Raw genomic sequence first — 16749 nt, forward strand, 5'->3', positions numbered from 1 at the left:
TTTCTACAGAATGAGAGTTTCTGGTGCTTATTTTTATTTTTTTATTTTGGTTTTGGCCTTCTGAAAGAACAATTTTGGGGGGAAATCATTACTGAGAGAGCAGTTGAAGTAGTTTTGAGTAAGATATGCCTCAATCTGAAATTGACCTATCCGCATAGCAAGGCGTTTTTTGCGAGCACTAATGCGATCGCATTGCGATGTTTAGATAGGCTAAACATCGCATTGCGATGATCACTAAGTGTTTCGCTTACCGATCTTCGCATTGCGATGTTAAGAAAACAGCTGATCGGTGGTTCCAAAATGGCCGCCAGGTGCAGAAAATGGCAGCCCGCAGCGTTTTTGCGCCCTGCCCTTGCTTACCGGGCAGCGAAAATGTCGGCCGGATAGGGGAATCTTCACTTACCGGTGAGTTTTTTCCCCAATATGGGTCCCTATGGGTCCCCCCCGCATAGCGACAAATCCGGATAGCAATGTTAATCCTGGAACGGATTTACGTCGCTATGCGGGGCACCACTGTAAATGCATCTGTACAGAATGTGGTTGAAACTGGACCTCGGTGGAAGAGTGTTAAATTAGATGAGTGTAGAGCTGTAGAAAAAAAGCTCACTGGATATATTCACAAAGGCTTTCACAGCCGGGATCTAATGGTTGTTGTGGGTTTTTCGGGCTTATTGGCCGTGTTCTGAAGGTTGTTCTTCCTAACGTTTCGCCAGTCTCTGTGGCCGGCATCTTCAGAGGACAGCACTGGATAGCTCAGTGGTTTAGATATCAGGCTGAGGAACCAGAGGTTGGGAGTTCGATTCCCCACTGGGCCTCCTGGGAGAAGAGCTAGCCTGGGTAGCCTTGGGCAAGCCGCACATTCTCAGGGCAACCCCAGAAGAAGGGAAGGGGAAACCACCTCCCTACCTAGGAAATCCTGGAAAACCGTCCCCTTAAGTCAGAATTGACTTGACAGCACACAATTAATACAGCTGTAGAATATAATGCACTGCCAGTTGTCCATCCAGCTGTCCATGATGAACTGCATATACACCTTCCTATCTTTGGGGCCTTTGCATAGGAGAAGACAGACAAAACCTGCCTCACCATCCCTTTTCATCTTCTACCAAGACCTATTGGATTCCCGACCCTAGGTGAAGGTAAAGATTCCCCTTGATCTTTAGTCCAGTCCTGTCCAATTCTAGGGCGTGGTGCTCATCCCCGTCTCCAAGCCGTAGAGCCAGCGTATGTCCTTAGACAATATTCTGTGGTGACGTCACCAGCACAACTAGACACAGAATGCCGTGACCTTCCCACCGAAGTGGTACCTATTTATCGACTTGCATTTTTACATGCTTTAGAACAGCTAGGTTGGCAGGAGCTGGGACAAGCGACGGGAGCTCCCTCCGTTGCGTGGATTCGATCTTATGATGGCTGGTCTTCCGACCTTGCAGCACAGAGGCTTCTGCGCTTTAACCCACAGCACCACTACCCAGCCCTACCTCTCTGTTAATTGTTCAGTGGTTAATTTTATTCCTGGATGGCAAATAAGAAATACTGTTTTTTTAAAAAGGGTATTTATGTCTGAAAAATACCTTCCCTGTTTCTAACCTGTCTCAGTGAAAAATGAATCCAGCTAAGTTAAGGCCACCCCCACATAATTACATCCTATTTTAATATGACACACATTACATTTAGTGAGGATTGGAAACAATAGACTCAAGCAAACCGTGCTATTTTGTCATTTGTCAAATCCCACATGAACAATTGTACCCTGTCTTTACGCTAAGAACTTATGCTTAGAAATAATTAAGAATTATCCTTATTTTCTCAGGGGTGGGGTGGGGAATTAACATTTAATAAGCCATATACTTTATGAAAAGAAAATCATAAACACGACTAGTTTGAGCTGTCATTAAAAATGAAGCTGAAAGCAAAGAACACTATTTCCCTTTACTTATTAGCTTTCACAGGATGATAAATAAGGGACATTTTGGCAAAGTTTGGGTGTTTTTTCTAGAATTTTTGAGGAGAAACATTACATTATATATGGGATAGATTTTCATTCCCCCCCCCCAAAAAAAATAACCCAAGGGGAGCATGAAGTGCTCGGGGGAGATGTATTTTGATTACATGATGCAGCACTCAGCTATATTAATGCTTTGTTTTTAAACACCATTTATTGATTGCTCTAGTGTTTATACTGTTTTGATTTAATGCATCCTATTTTGGGGGCATTGGACGGAAGGTTGATGTTTGCTATAGTAAGTATTAGAAAACAAACCAAAGGCAAGCATCTTAATCAGTTAATTTCTCAGCAAGCGTGAGAGTTACATTTTCTCCAGTTTTGCATTTTAGCGTAGAGAATAATTCTGCTCATGCAAAGAATATAAAGAGAGAGGCTGTCCATTCTCTGGAAGTGAATAGAGGGGTCCAATGTGAAGGAGATTTCTGTGACATAGGGCTGTGATTCATGATGGATTTCTAGCCCGCGACATAAAGAAAATACTTCTAAATTCATGAAGGCTGTTTCTATGAACTGTGCCAGTTTAACCAATGTTGTTGTTTTTTTTCTGCTACGAATGTGGGAACTGCCCTAGTAGGATCATTTTGTTCTGACACAACTCAGATGCACAGAGGATCTCCGCCGTTCAGTCTTGTCTTTATGCACCTCCAGAAAAGGGCATGAGTCTTCATTGGTGCAACTAGGAAGTGCAGAGAATTGGCACTGTGTGCTACATTTAGAGAATCTGAACTTTGATTTCCACCTGTTAAGGCTGTCATGGCATGGCTGAAAATGTACGAGCAATGTCCAGCAAAAGAAAAGAAGATGAGGAGGGGGTGTTTTTCCGTAATTCTTTAGGGGGAGTAGGTGAGGCTACTCTCAGTCATTAATAATCTTAGAACTGCCAAGCTGGGATCTTAAGGATCATCAAAACCAGCCCTCATCAAAGAGGCACAGTGAGGAATCAAACTCCTAACCTCTGGTTCCACGGCCAGATACCCAAGCCACTGAACTATTAGCCAAAGCAGTTATCTAAGTCAGTGGTTCTTAACGTGGGTGATAATGCCCCCCAGGGGGCGATTTCATTTTTAAAGGGGGCGGTAGAACGAAAAGGGGCGGTGTGGGGGCGGTGGAACAGAAGGGGGGCGGTAGGGGGGCACTGGAGCAAGCCAAACCTGTGAAGATGGCTGCAGCCTTTTTACATTGTGCATGAATATATATTTTCCTCCAATCTTAATTTAGTTTCAGACTTTTTGTCTTGAAATTTTTAGTTCCTGCATTTGTTTTTATGCCCTTTTTATATTTCTTTTTGCGTCTTAAATTCACTTGCAACTAAATCATTAAATGTTACTTATTTGGGGGCATTTCATTTTCTTGGAATTTAATTTTGTTTTCAGGGGTCATTGGATTGAAGTGTCTTAAATAAATAAATAGATAAATAGATAAATAAATAAATAAGATATCATCACCGCGGGGAGGGGGGCGATGATAACTTCCTCAATGGCTCAAGGGGGCGTTTCTTTCAAAAAGGTTAAAAACCACTGATCTAAGTTTTTGAAAAACTCATTCCTGCCAATCTATTTTACCACCTTCTGAGTACGATCAAGAATCAGAATAAAATTGTAGGGGAGTAAAAATGGCGTTGATGTACCTTGACTCTTCCTCACTCCCAAAATCAAATAGGAACTAAACTAGGGATCAGAGACTCAAATGTCCTTGTGTTCCTTGACCATGGGGACATCTAGAACCCTGCAATAACCAAGAACGAAGGCAGAACTGCAAGAAAGAGTGAAAAGGGGGAGTGTGCTTGCAAAAAAATGGGTATTGGGAGCAAAATTCTGCAATTGGGGCCAGAATTCTGCAATGGAGATGGGAATAAAATGGTGGTATGCAATGGCCCATGACTGAGGCCAGTGAGATAGCCATTTTGGAAGTGCTGCATGCGATGGAGCACGGGACAAAAGAGCAACGGAGCCAACTCGTCACCCTGAAACACTCTTGGGATTTCACACTTTCCTGCTTATAACAGCCCTTCTCCAACCTGAGACACTCTGTGTGCGTTGGGCTCCACGTCCTACTGTGCTCAGCCATGATGGGAGCTACAGCTTTCCCAAGAGCTTGGGTAATTTTGCCTTATTGGATTCCCCTACCACTTCTAATCTGGCCCTACTGTCGGGTAGACTGTAGGTGGTAGAGTCCAAGAAAGCAACTTTCCAGCTGCTGATAGCCGTCAACTTCGGTATGTGGGGGAAGAGATAAAGAATAGAAGTGTGTGTTGTATCTATGCAGAGCACTAATGGATATGGGTTGCAGAAGAGTGGGACACAACCGGCTTTGAAGGACCTCGCACTGGTGATGCATTAGCATGGGGAAAAATCAGGGATCATCTTTAACGTGGCCTTTGCTTTCCATTATAAATTACGTATTCTATTCTGCAGGAGGAGTCATTTTGATAAATTCTGACTCAGTCGTTTTATAGGCGAGCTGCAGCTATAAATGAAGCCTGCTTTATACGCACCTTGAGTTTTGCTCATTCCCACAGTACCTGAAATGTCTTGACTTCTCGTTTATACCTTCTTACAACTGGTCACTTACTCCCTTCCTTCCTTCCGTAGAATCTGTGGATAATTGTCCCAGCAACTGTTACGGGAACGGGGACTGTATTTCTGGGACCTGCCATTGTTTCCTTGGTTTCTTGGGGCCTGACTGCGGTCGAGGTAAGATTTCAGAATTTGGAGTTTTCTTTTGTTTGGTTGCTTGATTGGTTATTATTTTTCCCAGATGGAGATGATGTGTCTTATTGAGAAATTGCCCAAGGAGATGAAGTTGCACTTATACAAAGGTTTCCATTTAAGGTTTTCCAGAGACAAAAAGAGAAGAGTTTCTGGTAGTTCTCGGTTCATACAGGTCTGCATTGGTTTTTTTTTTCACAAGTTGACCTTTGCATTGCGCAACACATTGGCTCTATGACTGGAAGTCAAGCTGAGCCCACTGGTTTAGTGATAAGTAAGGTCTCCTCAGTTTGGTAAAGAGACACTCCTTGCAAGAATTTGAGAACTGTCAGGGTAGAAATCTCCATTAGTGCCCTCAGACTTCAGTAGATGAGGTCGCTCGGTAAGTTGGACCCTATGCCCCCTGAGAGAAGAGCCAGCCTGTGTAGGCTTGAGCAAGCTGCACAGTTCCAGAGCGTCATTAGAAAAAGAGAAAGGTAGAGCACTCTCTACCTAAAAAAATCCTGCCAAAGGTCATAAAAAGGTCAGAGTCAACTCAACACCATACTGTTGTTAATACAGTATACAGTATTTTCATTGAGGTGTGGAATGCCTGTGAGCTTTTCCATCACCAGCAAGGGGTTGGCAACATTGCTGTTTTTGATTGGTGTCCAGGACATGGAACAGTGAAAAGGACGTGGCCATGCCACCTGGGGAATTATGGAAGTTGTAGTCCAAAACAACAAACACACACTCCTCTCTTACATACCAACCCACAGAAGATCTTCTAGAACAATTCAGGTCACCTCAATTTCACACTATAGAAGAGGTTCTAAGAGAATGGTGTAGCCTTACAAGAAATTTTATATGGAAATCTGTGTTCTAAACCTGGCAGTAAGGAGGACCACAACACCATTAATGTATTGCTCCTTGTCTTACTTCTGTCATCGTGGGTCATCAGAAGCTATGGGGAAACAGTCTTTCATGCGTAGCTATCACAGAGTGAAAGACCGTTCCCTCTCCCATTTGGGCTCCAAGGTGATCTTAGATGTCTGAAGTTTGGCACAGCAGGACACGGAGTTGGAAGAAGGAGAGGAAGCCGTATTTTTCTGGCCCATTCAGATACTACCCACATAGCAATATAAATAGCGAAAAAAATAACAGCCAGAATTCTATCGTCTTTTTATGCCAATGTGCATTCAGTTGCATTCCTTTTTTCTTTTCTGTTAACCTTTCTTTTAAGAACACCTTAGAATTGATAAGACCATAGCAAGTAAACCTTTGAAAATCCTTCTCAAAATGTCTCTAAAATGGCTTTAAATGCTCTTTTAAAAAAAACTTCTGAAAGTAATTGAAAGTGCTACTTGTGACATTGAGAAACTAACTCCAGTCCTGTTCATGATGCTATATTAGAAACCTTAAGTTACTTATGCAGCCTTTATTGTAGTGAGTAAGTAACTATAGGTAACCAATTTACTTGCAATTAATTCCTTCCAAGCTCTGAAAGTGTGTGTCTACAGTTACGGGTCTGAAGCTTAGCTCAAGACTGTAGTACGATGCAAAGCTAAAGAAGGCTGTAAGCAAGACTCTAATAAGGCGTAAACCATTTCACCCTCTGGTCTTGCTGGCTTATATTTTATTCTGACTGTACGGGCATACTTTTCTCACCACCTCCCCATCGCTGCTTTGTGACAAGAGTAATCCATGGAGAAGAGCCCCCTTTGGGAAAGAATTAAGCAGAAAAGCTTAGAAATTGCTGCCTTGTATTGTTTCTGCAGCCACTGCTCTGTCAATAGCCTGGTGGAGCTTAAGCTGACCTTTTGTCCTCAGCCGTGCATAAGGTTGTCTCTGAGCGAGATCTGGCCATGTCCAGAGCCTCAGAGGTTAACATTGCACGGTGGAGAGCTGCTCTTCAGGGCACAGTGAAGAAGGGAGGGCATTCAGCTCTAATTCCAGCAACCTCTGGCCCTCATCTTGTCTTTCTTACCTGAGCTCCCCCAGAAACATGATGTACGAATTAAAATGTAAAACAAGGCAGTGTAAAATACGTAATACCACACAAGCATACAGTCTGGAAATACCAAATACATAAATAAAGGTAAAGCTAAAGGTTCCCCTTGACATTTAGTCCAGTTGTGTCCCACTCAAGGGTGCGGTGCTCATCCCCGTCTCCAAGCCTTAGAGCTAGCGTTTGTCCAAAGACAGTTTCCGTGGTCATGTGGCCAGCATGACTAGACACGGAACGGCGTGACCGTCCCACTGTGGTGGTACCTATTTATCTACTTGCATTTTTACATGCTTTTGAATGGCTAGGTTGGCAGGAGCTCGACAAGCGACGGGAGCTCACTCCGTTGCGTGGATTTGATCTTACGACAGCCGGTCTTCTGCCCTTGCGGCACAGAGGCTTCTGCGCTTTAACCCACAGTGCCACCACGTCCCTTTAAATACATAAATAGCAAGTTAATATCTATTTGCATCAATGCAAGGAATCATTGTGAAATATATTACCAAAACCCTCTTGCATCATGAAGCCAGCAAAAGGGAAATGGCTTTACTCACAGTGGCAAATTACCACCAACAAATGAATCTCTTGGAATCTAGTGTAGCGTAGTAAGAATGGGTAGAGAGTCAAACGAGAATAGATCAGGGTTCTAATCTCATTTTGGCCATGAAAACTCACTGGGGGAGAACAGTGGCAAAACTACTACTCAAATATCTGCCATACCACATGAATCCTACTAGAGTCATCATAAATCAGACTTGACGTGGTGATACTCACATACACACAAATAATGAGTCTCTGCTATAATTCCTGGTTGCACCTCCAGCCAGCTGACTGTGTGCTGTGAATAATCCAAGGCCAGATTAACCAGCAGCTTTTAGCAGCTGCAAGTTGCACCAATTACCGTTTGCCAATAAAAATGTGCAAGATTTTGGCCAACATTTGATGCTTTGGACTTCAACAGCCTCTCCCAAATTCCCCAAAGTTTGAACCAGGTAAACATTTTACCCTCTCTCGTTCGTCAGCTTGGGTTTCTCACTGAGCTTCATTGCTACTCCAGTCCCTTGATTGAAGGGGCATCTGAAGCCATTTGCAAGCCTCATCTCTGCTACCCTGTGCTTTCACACAAGGCCAGAATATCCCCATTATGTCACTTCTACATTATGATTGTGGATGATGGTGTCACCTGGACCATAAAACTCCATGTGACAAGCAGAACAACCGCTCAGCAAAAGGATTGTGAGCTTTGAAAGGATGTTCCACAACATAGATTCATGGAATCTATGAATTCATGGAATCTATGGAATTCATAGAATCATAGAATAATTGAGTTGGAAGGGGCCTATTAAGACCATTGAGTTGGACCCCCCCTGCTCAATGTAGGAATCCAAATTAGGATTCCAATGTAGGAATCCATCTGGAAGATGGTTGCCCAATATTCTCTTGAATGCCTCCAACGTTGGAGTACTCACCACCTCCCAAGAAATAATTGATTCCATTGTCGTACTTCTCTAACATTTAAGAAGTTTTTCCCCTGATATTCAGCCTAAATCTGGCGTCCTGTAGCTTGAGCCCCTTATTATGTGTCTTGTGCTCTCAGAAGATCAAGACTAGATCCTTTCCTTCCTCTGAATGACTATCTTTCAAGTATTTGAAAAGTGTTATCCTATCTCCCCTCATTCTTCTTTTCTCAAATAATTCCTGTCTGCCCTGCAACATGGTTAGGTTTATAGGATTTGAAATACTTCTCTTCATCTTTAATGCTGTACAAACGCTATGGGATAGTGAGGGTGATAATATGACAGCTCACACTGTGTAAATGCAAAGTTCTGGACCCTTTCACGTGAAGATTTCTGACTCTTTTATTTTTATTTGTCTCTTAGCATCTTGCCCAGTGTTGTGCAGTGGAAATGGGCAGTACATGAAAGGCCGTTGCTTGTGCCACAGTGGATGGAAAGGGGCCGAATGCGACGTTCCGACCAGCCAGTGCATTGATGTCTCGTGCAACAGCCACGGCACGTGCATCACGGGGACCTGTATCTGCAATCCGGGGTACAAAGGCGAAAGCTGCGAAGAAGGTATTTCTAGACATCATCTCGTTTGTCGTTTTGCTCTTGATTGGCAGTTTCCTGCAGCAAAGAGATTAACTTTGGGGCTGTGATGTCAGCTGTATATGCCCCTTACACAGCATAGAGATGGAAAAGAAAGGAGACCCTTCCTCATTTAATAGCTTGCTAGCTATCAATCATTTTCATACAGAGTTTAGTTGGAAGACCTTTTCAATAGCTATAACAGGAAGAATTGCTCAAAGTTGCCCATCTAATCACAGACTCCACAAACCCCTTCATGGATGGGTGCCTTGTCGTGGTGAAGGGGATTGAGTGATTCAGAGAAGCTATGGGCTATGCCGTGCAGGGACACCCAAGACGGACAGGTTATAGTGGAGAGTTCCGACTGAACGCGATCCACCTGGAGCATGAACTGGCAAGCCGCTCCAGTATCTTTGCCAAGAAAACTCCATGGACAGAAACAAAAGGCTAAAAGATACGACGCTGGAAGAAGGGACCCTCAGGTTGTAAGGCGTCCAACATGCTACTGAGGAAGAGCAGAGGACAAGGACAAGTAGCTCCAGAGCTAATGAAGTGGTTGGGCCAAAGCCGAAAGGACGCTCAGCTGTGGACGTGCCTGGAAGTGAAAGGAAAGTCCGATGCTGGAAAGAAAAATACTGCATACGAACCTGGAATGTAAGATCTATGAACCTTGGGAAGCTGGAGGTGGTCAAACAGGAGATGGCAAGAATAAACATCGACATCCTGGGCATCAGTGAACTAAAATGGACAGGAATGGGCAAATTCAGCTCAGATGATTATCATATCTACTATTGTGGGCAAGAATCCCGTAGAAGGAATGGAGTAGCCTTCATAGTCAACAAAAGAGTGGGTAAAGCTGTAATGGGATACAATCTCAAAAATGATAGAATGATGTCAATACGAATCCAAGGCAGACCTTTCAACATCACAATAATCCAAGTTTATGCACCAACCTCCATTGCTGAGGAGACTGAAATTGAACAATTTTATGAAGATTTACAACACCTTCTAGAATTGACACCGAAGAAGGATGTTCTTCTCATTCTGGGGGACTGGAATGCTAAGGTAGGGAGTCAAGAGATAAAAGGAACAACAGGGAAGTTTGGCCTTGGAGTTCAAAACGAAGCAGGGCAAAGGCTAATAGAGTTTTGTCAAGAGAACAAGCTGGTTATCACAAACACTCTTTTCCAACAACACAAGAGGCGACTCTACACATGTAAATCACCAGATAAGCAATACTGAAATCAGATTGATTATATTCACTGCAGCCAAAGATGGAGAAGCTCTATACAGTCAGCAAAAACAAGACCTGGAGCTGATTGTGGCTCTGATCATCAGCTTCTTATAGCAAAATTCAAGCTTAAACTAAAGAAAGTAAGAAAAACCACTGGGCTAGTCAGGTACAATCTAAGCCAAATCCCTTATGAATACACAGTGGAAGTGAAGAACAGATTTATGGAACTCAGTTTGGTGGACAGAGTGCTTGAAGAACTTTGGACGGAGGCTCATAACATTGTACAGGAGGCAGCAACAAAAACCATCCCAAAGAAAGGGAAATGCAAGAAAGCAAAGTAGCTGTACAACAAGGCCTTACAAATAGCAGAGAAGAGAAGGGAAGCAAAATGCAAGGGAGATAGGGAAAGTTACAGAAAATTGAATGCAGACTTCCAAAGAATAGCAAGGAGAGACAAGAGGGCCTTCTTAAATGAACAATGTAAAGAAATAGAGGAAAATAATAAAAAAGGAAAAACCAGAGATCTCTTCAGGAAAATTGGAAATATTAGAGGAACATTTTGTGCATAGATGGACATGTTAGACAAAAATGGTAGGGTCCTTACCAGAAGCAGAAGACATCAAGAAGAGGTGGCAAGAATACACAGAGGAATTGTACCAGAAAGATCTGGATGTCCCGGACAAAGCAGATAATGTGGTTGCTGACCTTGAGCCAGACATCCTGGAGAGTAAAGTCAAGGGTGCCTTAGAAAGCATGGCTAATAACATCCAGTGGAGGTGATGGCATTCCAGCTGAACTTTTATAATCTTAAAAGATGATGCTGTTAAGGTGCTACATTCAATATGCCAGCAAGTTTGGAAAACTCAACAGTGGCCAGAGGATTGGAAAAGATCAGTCTACATCCCAATCCCAAAGAAGGGAAGCACCAAAGAATGCTCCAACTACCGTACAATTGCACTCATCTCACATGATGGCAAGGTTATGCTCAAAATCCTCCAAGGTAGGCTTCAGCAATATGTGGACCAAGAGCTCCCAAAAGTAGAAGCTGGATTTTGAAGGGGCAGAGGAACTAGAGACCAAATTGCTAACCTGCGCTGGATTATGGAGAAAGCCAGAGAGTTCCAGAAAAACATCTACTTCTGCTTCATTGAAGCGAAAGCCTTTGACTGTGTGGGCCACACCAAACTATGGCAGTCCTTAAAGAAATGGGAGTGCCTGACCACCTTATCTATCTCCTGAAAAATCTATATGTGGGACTGCAAGCAACAGTTAGAACTGGATATGGAACAACTGTTTGGTTCAAAATAGGGAAAGGAGTACGACAAGACTGTATATTGTCCACCAGTTTATTTAACTTATATGCAGAATACATCATGTGAAAGGACGACAGAGGATGAGATGGTTGGACAGGGTCATCGAAGCGACCAAGATTAATTTGACCAAACTCCGGGAGGCAGTGGAAAACAGGAGGGCCTGGCGTGCTCTGGTCCATGGGGTCACGAAGAGTTGGACACGACTTAACGGCTAAACAGCAACAATTGCAGATTCAATATGTTCTTTTTCAAATATCTTCTCTGTCCACACTTCTAACTATAGAATTAAAAGTAAAAACGGGTCCTACTGCTGTAAGCAATTTCCAGGTGTCACCCTCAGCATGAGTGATGTGGAAAAAAAAGGGAGGGGGGAATCTGCTTTTCCTTAGGGACGCCTGAGAGCTTTTCTGTATTTGGGTCTTGAATTCAGTGCTGCTTTGGGATTGAGTGCCTTTCAAAAGGCTTGTCTTAGATCCCTTTCAGTTCTGTCTTAGGCCTGAAATGGAAATGGCTTGGTATCTCTCCTTGATTTGCATTCATTTCCATGACTTTCAGGTGCTTGGTGGTGGTTTTTCTCTCTCTTTGATGTTCATGTTGGAATAGAAACTCTATTGCCATTATGGGTGAATATCACTTTTTTAAAAAAAAAATACCAGCTCTCATATTATGGTAAAGGGATGTATAAAATAGCTGTTGGGGTAACACTGACTGCAAATCAGCTTGTGTCAAGGAAGCACACCTTTTTCAGTCTTTTCCAAGGACACAGCAAAACAAAACACACAAGCATAGTCCTGTATTTTCATCATGTCTAGTAAATAGTACCTCGAACATATTCTGGTATGGGTTTTCCCACCTATAAGAGTCCCAGTAATCTATTGGGGAAAGGTAGATTGTAATTATCTCAGTATTTGTGCACCATAGACAACAACATCAACAATGGTTTAAGTTCAGCTTGGAGCCTTGTGGTGCAGTGGTTAAACTGCAGTACTGCAGCTAAGACTCTGCTCATGATCTGAATTTGATCCCATCAGGCTCAGGTAGCCAGGTCAAGGTTGACTCAACCTTCCATACTTCCAAGGTGGGTAAACTGAGTACCCAGTTTGCTTGGGGGAAGGCGCAATATGTAGCCTGCTTCATTAAATTGTAAAATGTCCAGAGAGTGCTTTAAGCTCTGTAGGGCTGTATATAAGCAGCACACTTTGCTTTTGCTTTAGATATTCTAGTAATAAGGAGATGATGACCTTAACTTGGGGGTGTTATTTCCAGGAGCAGCATTGTGTTTTTTATAATGTGTGCTTCTGCTTTGTCTCTCTGGTGCACTAGTTTTTCATTGCTCAAATTTGTGGTGTGTGGTTCTTTTGAAGTCTTTTTACTCATCTTGGGAGCAGTAATGCATCTATCTGATTTGTTGCTCAACATAACAGGGATAAGATTATTTTCCATTAAAACCCTAATTTTAATTCCCAATTCAGTGCCAGTTAACATTCTCCTTCTAGATGACTTGCTGGTTTGGAAATTAAGTGACGTTGTTGAATAATAGAGTTAACCTTTCTGAAGTTGGAAGCTGAACAACTCTTGATCCCTCTTTTAAAAGTGTTATATGGTTTGCAACACCCTTAATCTCTACTATCCCAACCCCATTTTATCTTTTACTTATAGCGTTTTCTTTTTCTTTAAAATTATTTTCATTCTTTTCCCATTTGCTTATGTCTACCAGCAACTTTTCCATTTTATTGCTTTTTGGGAAGATAAGAAACTGAGAAAAGTATGCCTGTCTATCACAGAATCACCCATTCAGCGGTAATTCAAATAAATATCTGGTCCTTTTCATTGGAGATTGTGAAATTTGAACCCAAGACCTTCTAAATGTGAAGCATCTCCTCTTCTATTCAGCTGTCGTTTCTTTCCCATACTTTTTATCTATCTATCTATCTATCTATCTATCTATCTATCTATCTATCTATCTATCTATCTATCTATCTATCTATCTATCTATCTATCTATCTATCTATCTATCTATCTATCTATCTATCTATCTATCTATCTATCTATCTATCTATCTATCTATCTATCTATCTATCTATCTATTTTTTTAGTTTTTATTTTTTTATTTTATTTATATCCCGCCCATTTAGACTGAAGTCTACTCTGGGCAGCTAAATTTTTTATTTTAAATGAATTGCATCAGACAAAAAATGTATACCTCAATTCGGGCTTCATAGCTTTCCCTGTTCAAATCTAAATTTGATCTCAAGCAATGAGAGCAAAGTACATATAAATAACTAAAGTTTTCTACATCCCCCTCCCCTTTCAAAATCAGTTGTGAAATGTTGATTGCAGTGTCGAAGCCCTTAAAAAGGACTGAAATGACTTTCCTTAAGCATACTTTATGTTTTGTATTTTCAATATATACAAATAAGGTTCATAGGTACTTGACTGTTAGTCTGTCCTTTATACACATGGATGAACTTATGCTTAGGTAAAGGTTCCCCTTGACATTTAGTCCAGTCGTGTCCGACTCGAGGGGACGGTGCTCATCCCCGTTTCCAAGCTGTAGAGCCAGCGTTTGTCCGTAGACAGTTTCCGTGGTCACGTGGCCAGCACGACTAGACATGGAATGCCATTATCTTCCCACCGAGGTGGTCCCTATTTATCTACTTGCATTTTTTCATGCTTTCGAACGGCTAGGTTAGCAGGAGCTGGGACGAGCGACGGGATCTCCCTCCGTCGCGTGGATTCGATCTTACGACGGCTGGCCTTCTGACCTTGCAGCACAGAGGCTTCTTGAGCTTGCTACCTGCTAAAAAGAAGGCTATGCATGTTCTTGCCCTTGAAATATCGACAGCAAAAGAAACCGTGGCTATGGAGCGTGCACTTAGCATGCAGACAGTTATGTTGGAAATTTGTGGAATTCTTTGCCTGTCTTCTAAATCTTTCTGATATAAAATTCCTTTTCACTATGTTATGAACGTGATTTGAAGACATACCACCCGGCATTAATCCCTTTGGTTTTGCAGTTCCAGTGTTTTTACTCCATGCTTCTCAAAAGGCTTGTCATGGTTGGTGTTACCACGTACCCACTGCCTTATTTTTGTGAGCCATTATTTCTTTTAAAGCCAGCTAATAATCCATAAAAAACATGACTAAGGAGTTAATGTTCCTTGGTGGCTGTCGTTGTATGCCATCAAGTCACCGTCCAAAAATTCCTATCTTTTGCAATGTTACGGACATGGCTTCCTTAGTGAATAAATCCACCTCTTCTTTGGTCTTCCCGCTTTTCCTGCTGCCTTCTGCTTTCCCCAGCATAATCATCTTCTCCAGGAAATCTTGTCTTGTCATAGTGTGCATACAATAGCCTCAGTTTGGTTGTTTTTGTGTCTAGAGAAAATTCAGGCTTGACTTGATCTAGCTTCACTTACCCGTATTTTTCGCTCCATAAGATGCACCTTTCCATAAGACGCACCAGTTTTTTAGGAGAAGAAAACAGGAAAATATAATCTGTTTTCTTCGCTCCATAAGACGCACAGACTTTCCACCCCCCTGTTTTGTGGGAAAAAAGTGCGTCTTATGGTGCGAAAAATACGGTATCTGTCTTTCCAGTTGTCCATGGTATCCATAAAGTTCTCCCCCAAGGCTACATTTCAAATGAATCGATCTTTTTCCAGTCAGCTTTCTTCACTGTCCAGCTTTCACGTACACACATAGTAATTAGGAATACCATCATCTCTGTTAGTCTGTATTTTAAAGGGCAGATCCTTTTTGAGCTCTTTCAAAATGAATGGGTATTGATCGAGAAAACCTCAGCTTTTAACCCTTCTCCTCTTCGTTTCAGGGCGGGGGTGGCGGGTTTGGCAGAAGAACTTCCCTCTTATTTTGCCCACATCCTACAGACCGTACCAGAAGTTCTTCCTTTTAAAGAACTCTTAATTCAGCGTAGGTGAGAATTAGCAACACATGCTGTAAGTGAAAAGGCAGACGTTCCTCTGTGGGTCCTGTAGGTTTTCAGTTACACATGTGCTAACGGAAGCATGGTATATATTGAAAACAGCACTTCCTGAAGTGGTTATGTGTGCTGCATAAGACCTGGGGCAAAAAATTGGTCAGAGAATTGACTGAGAAAAAAAAAACGAAGTCCACAGTCTTCACCTGGTAGAACACTGTGGATTCAGCATGGCTAACCCATTTCAAACAGATATCTCTTCCCACCCCCAGCTAAGTTTGATTCAAGTTTTTGTGGTTTTATAATGAAAGAAGATAGTTTTTCCCTGGTTCAGGGGCCCAGTTTTGATGCATAAGCTTACTGGCGCTGCTCTTTTCTCATGTCCGTTTGGGTTTGGTCACACAAGGACTTTGCAGAAGGCAGTGGCACTTGAGTGTCCACACTCCAGGAATGGGCAGTCCATGGGTCACATGAAGCCTCCAGAGTGCCCAGCGTCCCTCCTTTACCCTTCACATCCACTCCAAACATATAGGGCAGTGATTTTCAACCTGTCGTGTATCCTGCATCACAGCAAAACATCCGTCAAAGACCTGGGTCTCACCATAATAGAGGCAAAAAATCCACTTTTTAAAAGGACAGCTAGGCTTATATGCCCTGTCTTAATATATTTATCATTTATGTTCAGTTGCTGGGCGGGGGCAATGGGTGGTTAGAAGGCAAACTAAATGTCCAAAGTTATTACTGGTATGACAGAAGGTAAAAGATAGAATCCGTGGCCCATATTGTTGGCAAAAGAGAACATGCCGTCAAGAGAACTGATGTTTTTAGCAATTGTTATGAAACCTTGTTAAAATACATCCGTGTCCGAAATGACACCTTCTTTGTGGGCCTGATTTTGACCTGTAGGTGGGTGTTTTTAAAAGCTGATCTCAGAGGGAACGTATGCTGCCGCCCGCCTGCCCTTGGGTCTAAAACAGGCCTGAGACACCAAAACCATAGCAAATTATCATCACAGCCCACTTAAAGTATATGAATCAAGTGTTTTGTGAAGAAGAGGTATGTCTTTCGAAGGTTTAGGCATCTGAGGATCAAGGGGCAGAGGCAGCCCCCACCCCAGAGCTTTTAACGCTGGAACTTGGGAAAGGCTAAAAGTCCCAGAATTTACCAGCCCACATGACCATAATCCATGCTGGCTAGAAGATTTGGGATGTTGTGGTGCAAAACAGGAATGATAATAATAATCATACAAGTCCAGGTTTTTCCAGGTAGAGAATACAGTGGTGCCCCGCATAGCGACGTTAATCCGTTCCGGATTAATCGTCGCTATCTGGAAACATCGCTAAATGGAACTAAAAACCCCATAGGAACTCATTAAACTTCGTTTAGTGTGTTCCTATGGGGCGAAAACTCACCGTTCAGCGAAGATCCTCCATAGCGCCGCCATTTTCGCCACCTCGGAAATGCTTGTGGTAGCC

General features: G+C 42.5%; 1 protein-coding gene across 13 annotated transcripts in view; it reads left to right on the top strand.

The window, feature by feature from the left end:
* The window catches only part of TENM4 (teneurin transmembrane protein 4), a 427285-nt gene that overhangs the window by 264276 nt on the left and 146260 nt on the right, over window positions 1-16749 (top strand). For all 13 annotated transcript variants that reach the window (XM_078390190.1, XM_078390188.1, XM_078390192.1 and 10 more), the window contains 2 exons: window positions 4600-4701; window positions 8581-8775. In XM_078390190.1, coding sequence (XP_078246316.1) covers window positions 4600-4701; window positions 8581-8775 — 297 coding nt within the window. The remainder of the gene's footprint in view (window positions 1-4599; window positions 4702-8580; window positions 8776-16749) is intronic.

This window comes from Pogona vitticeps, chromosome 3 (assembly GCF_051106095.1).
Source record: "Pogona vitticeps strain Pit_001003342236 chromosome 3, PviZW2.1, whole genome shotgun sequence".
NCBI classification, from domain to species: domain Eukaryota; kingdom Metazoa; phylum Chordata; class Lepidosauria; order Squamata; family Agamidae; genus Pogona; species Pogona vitticeps.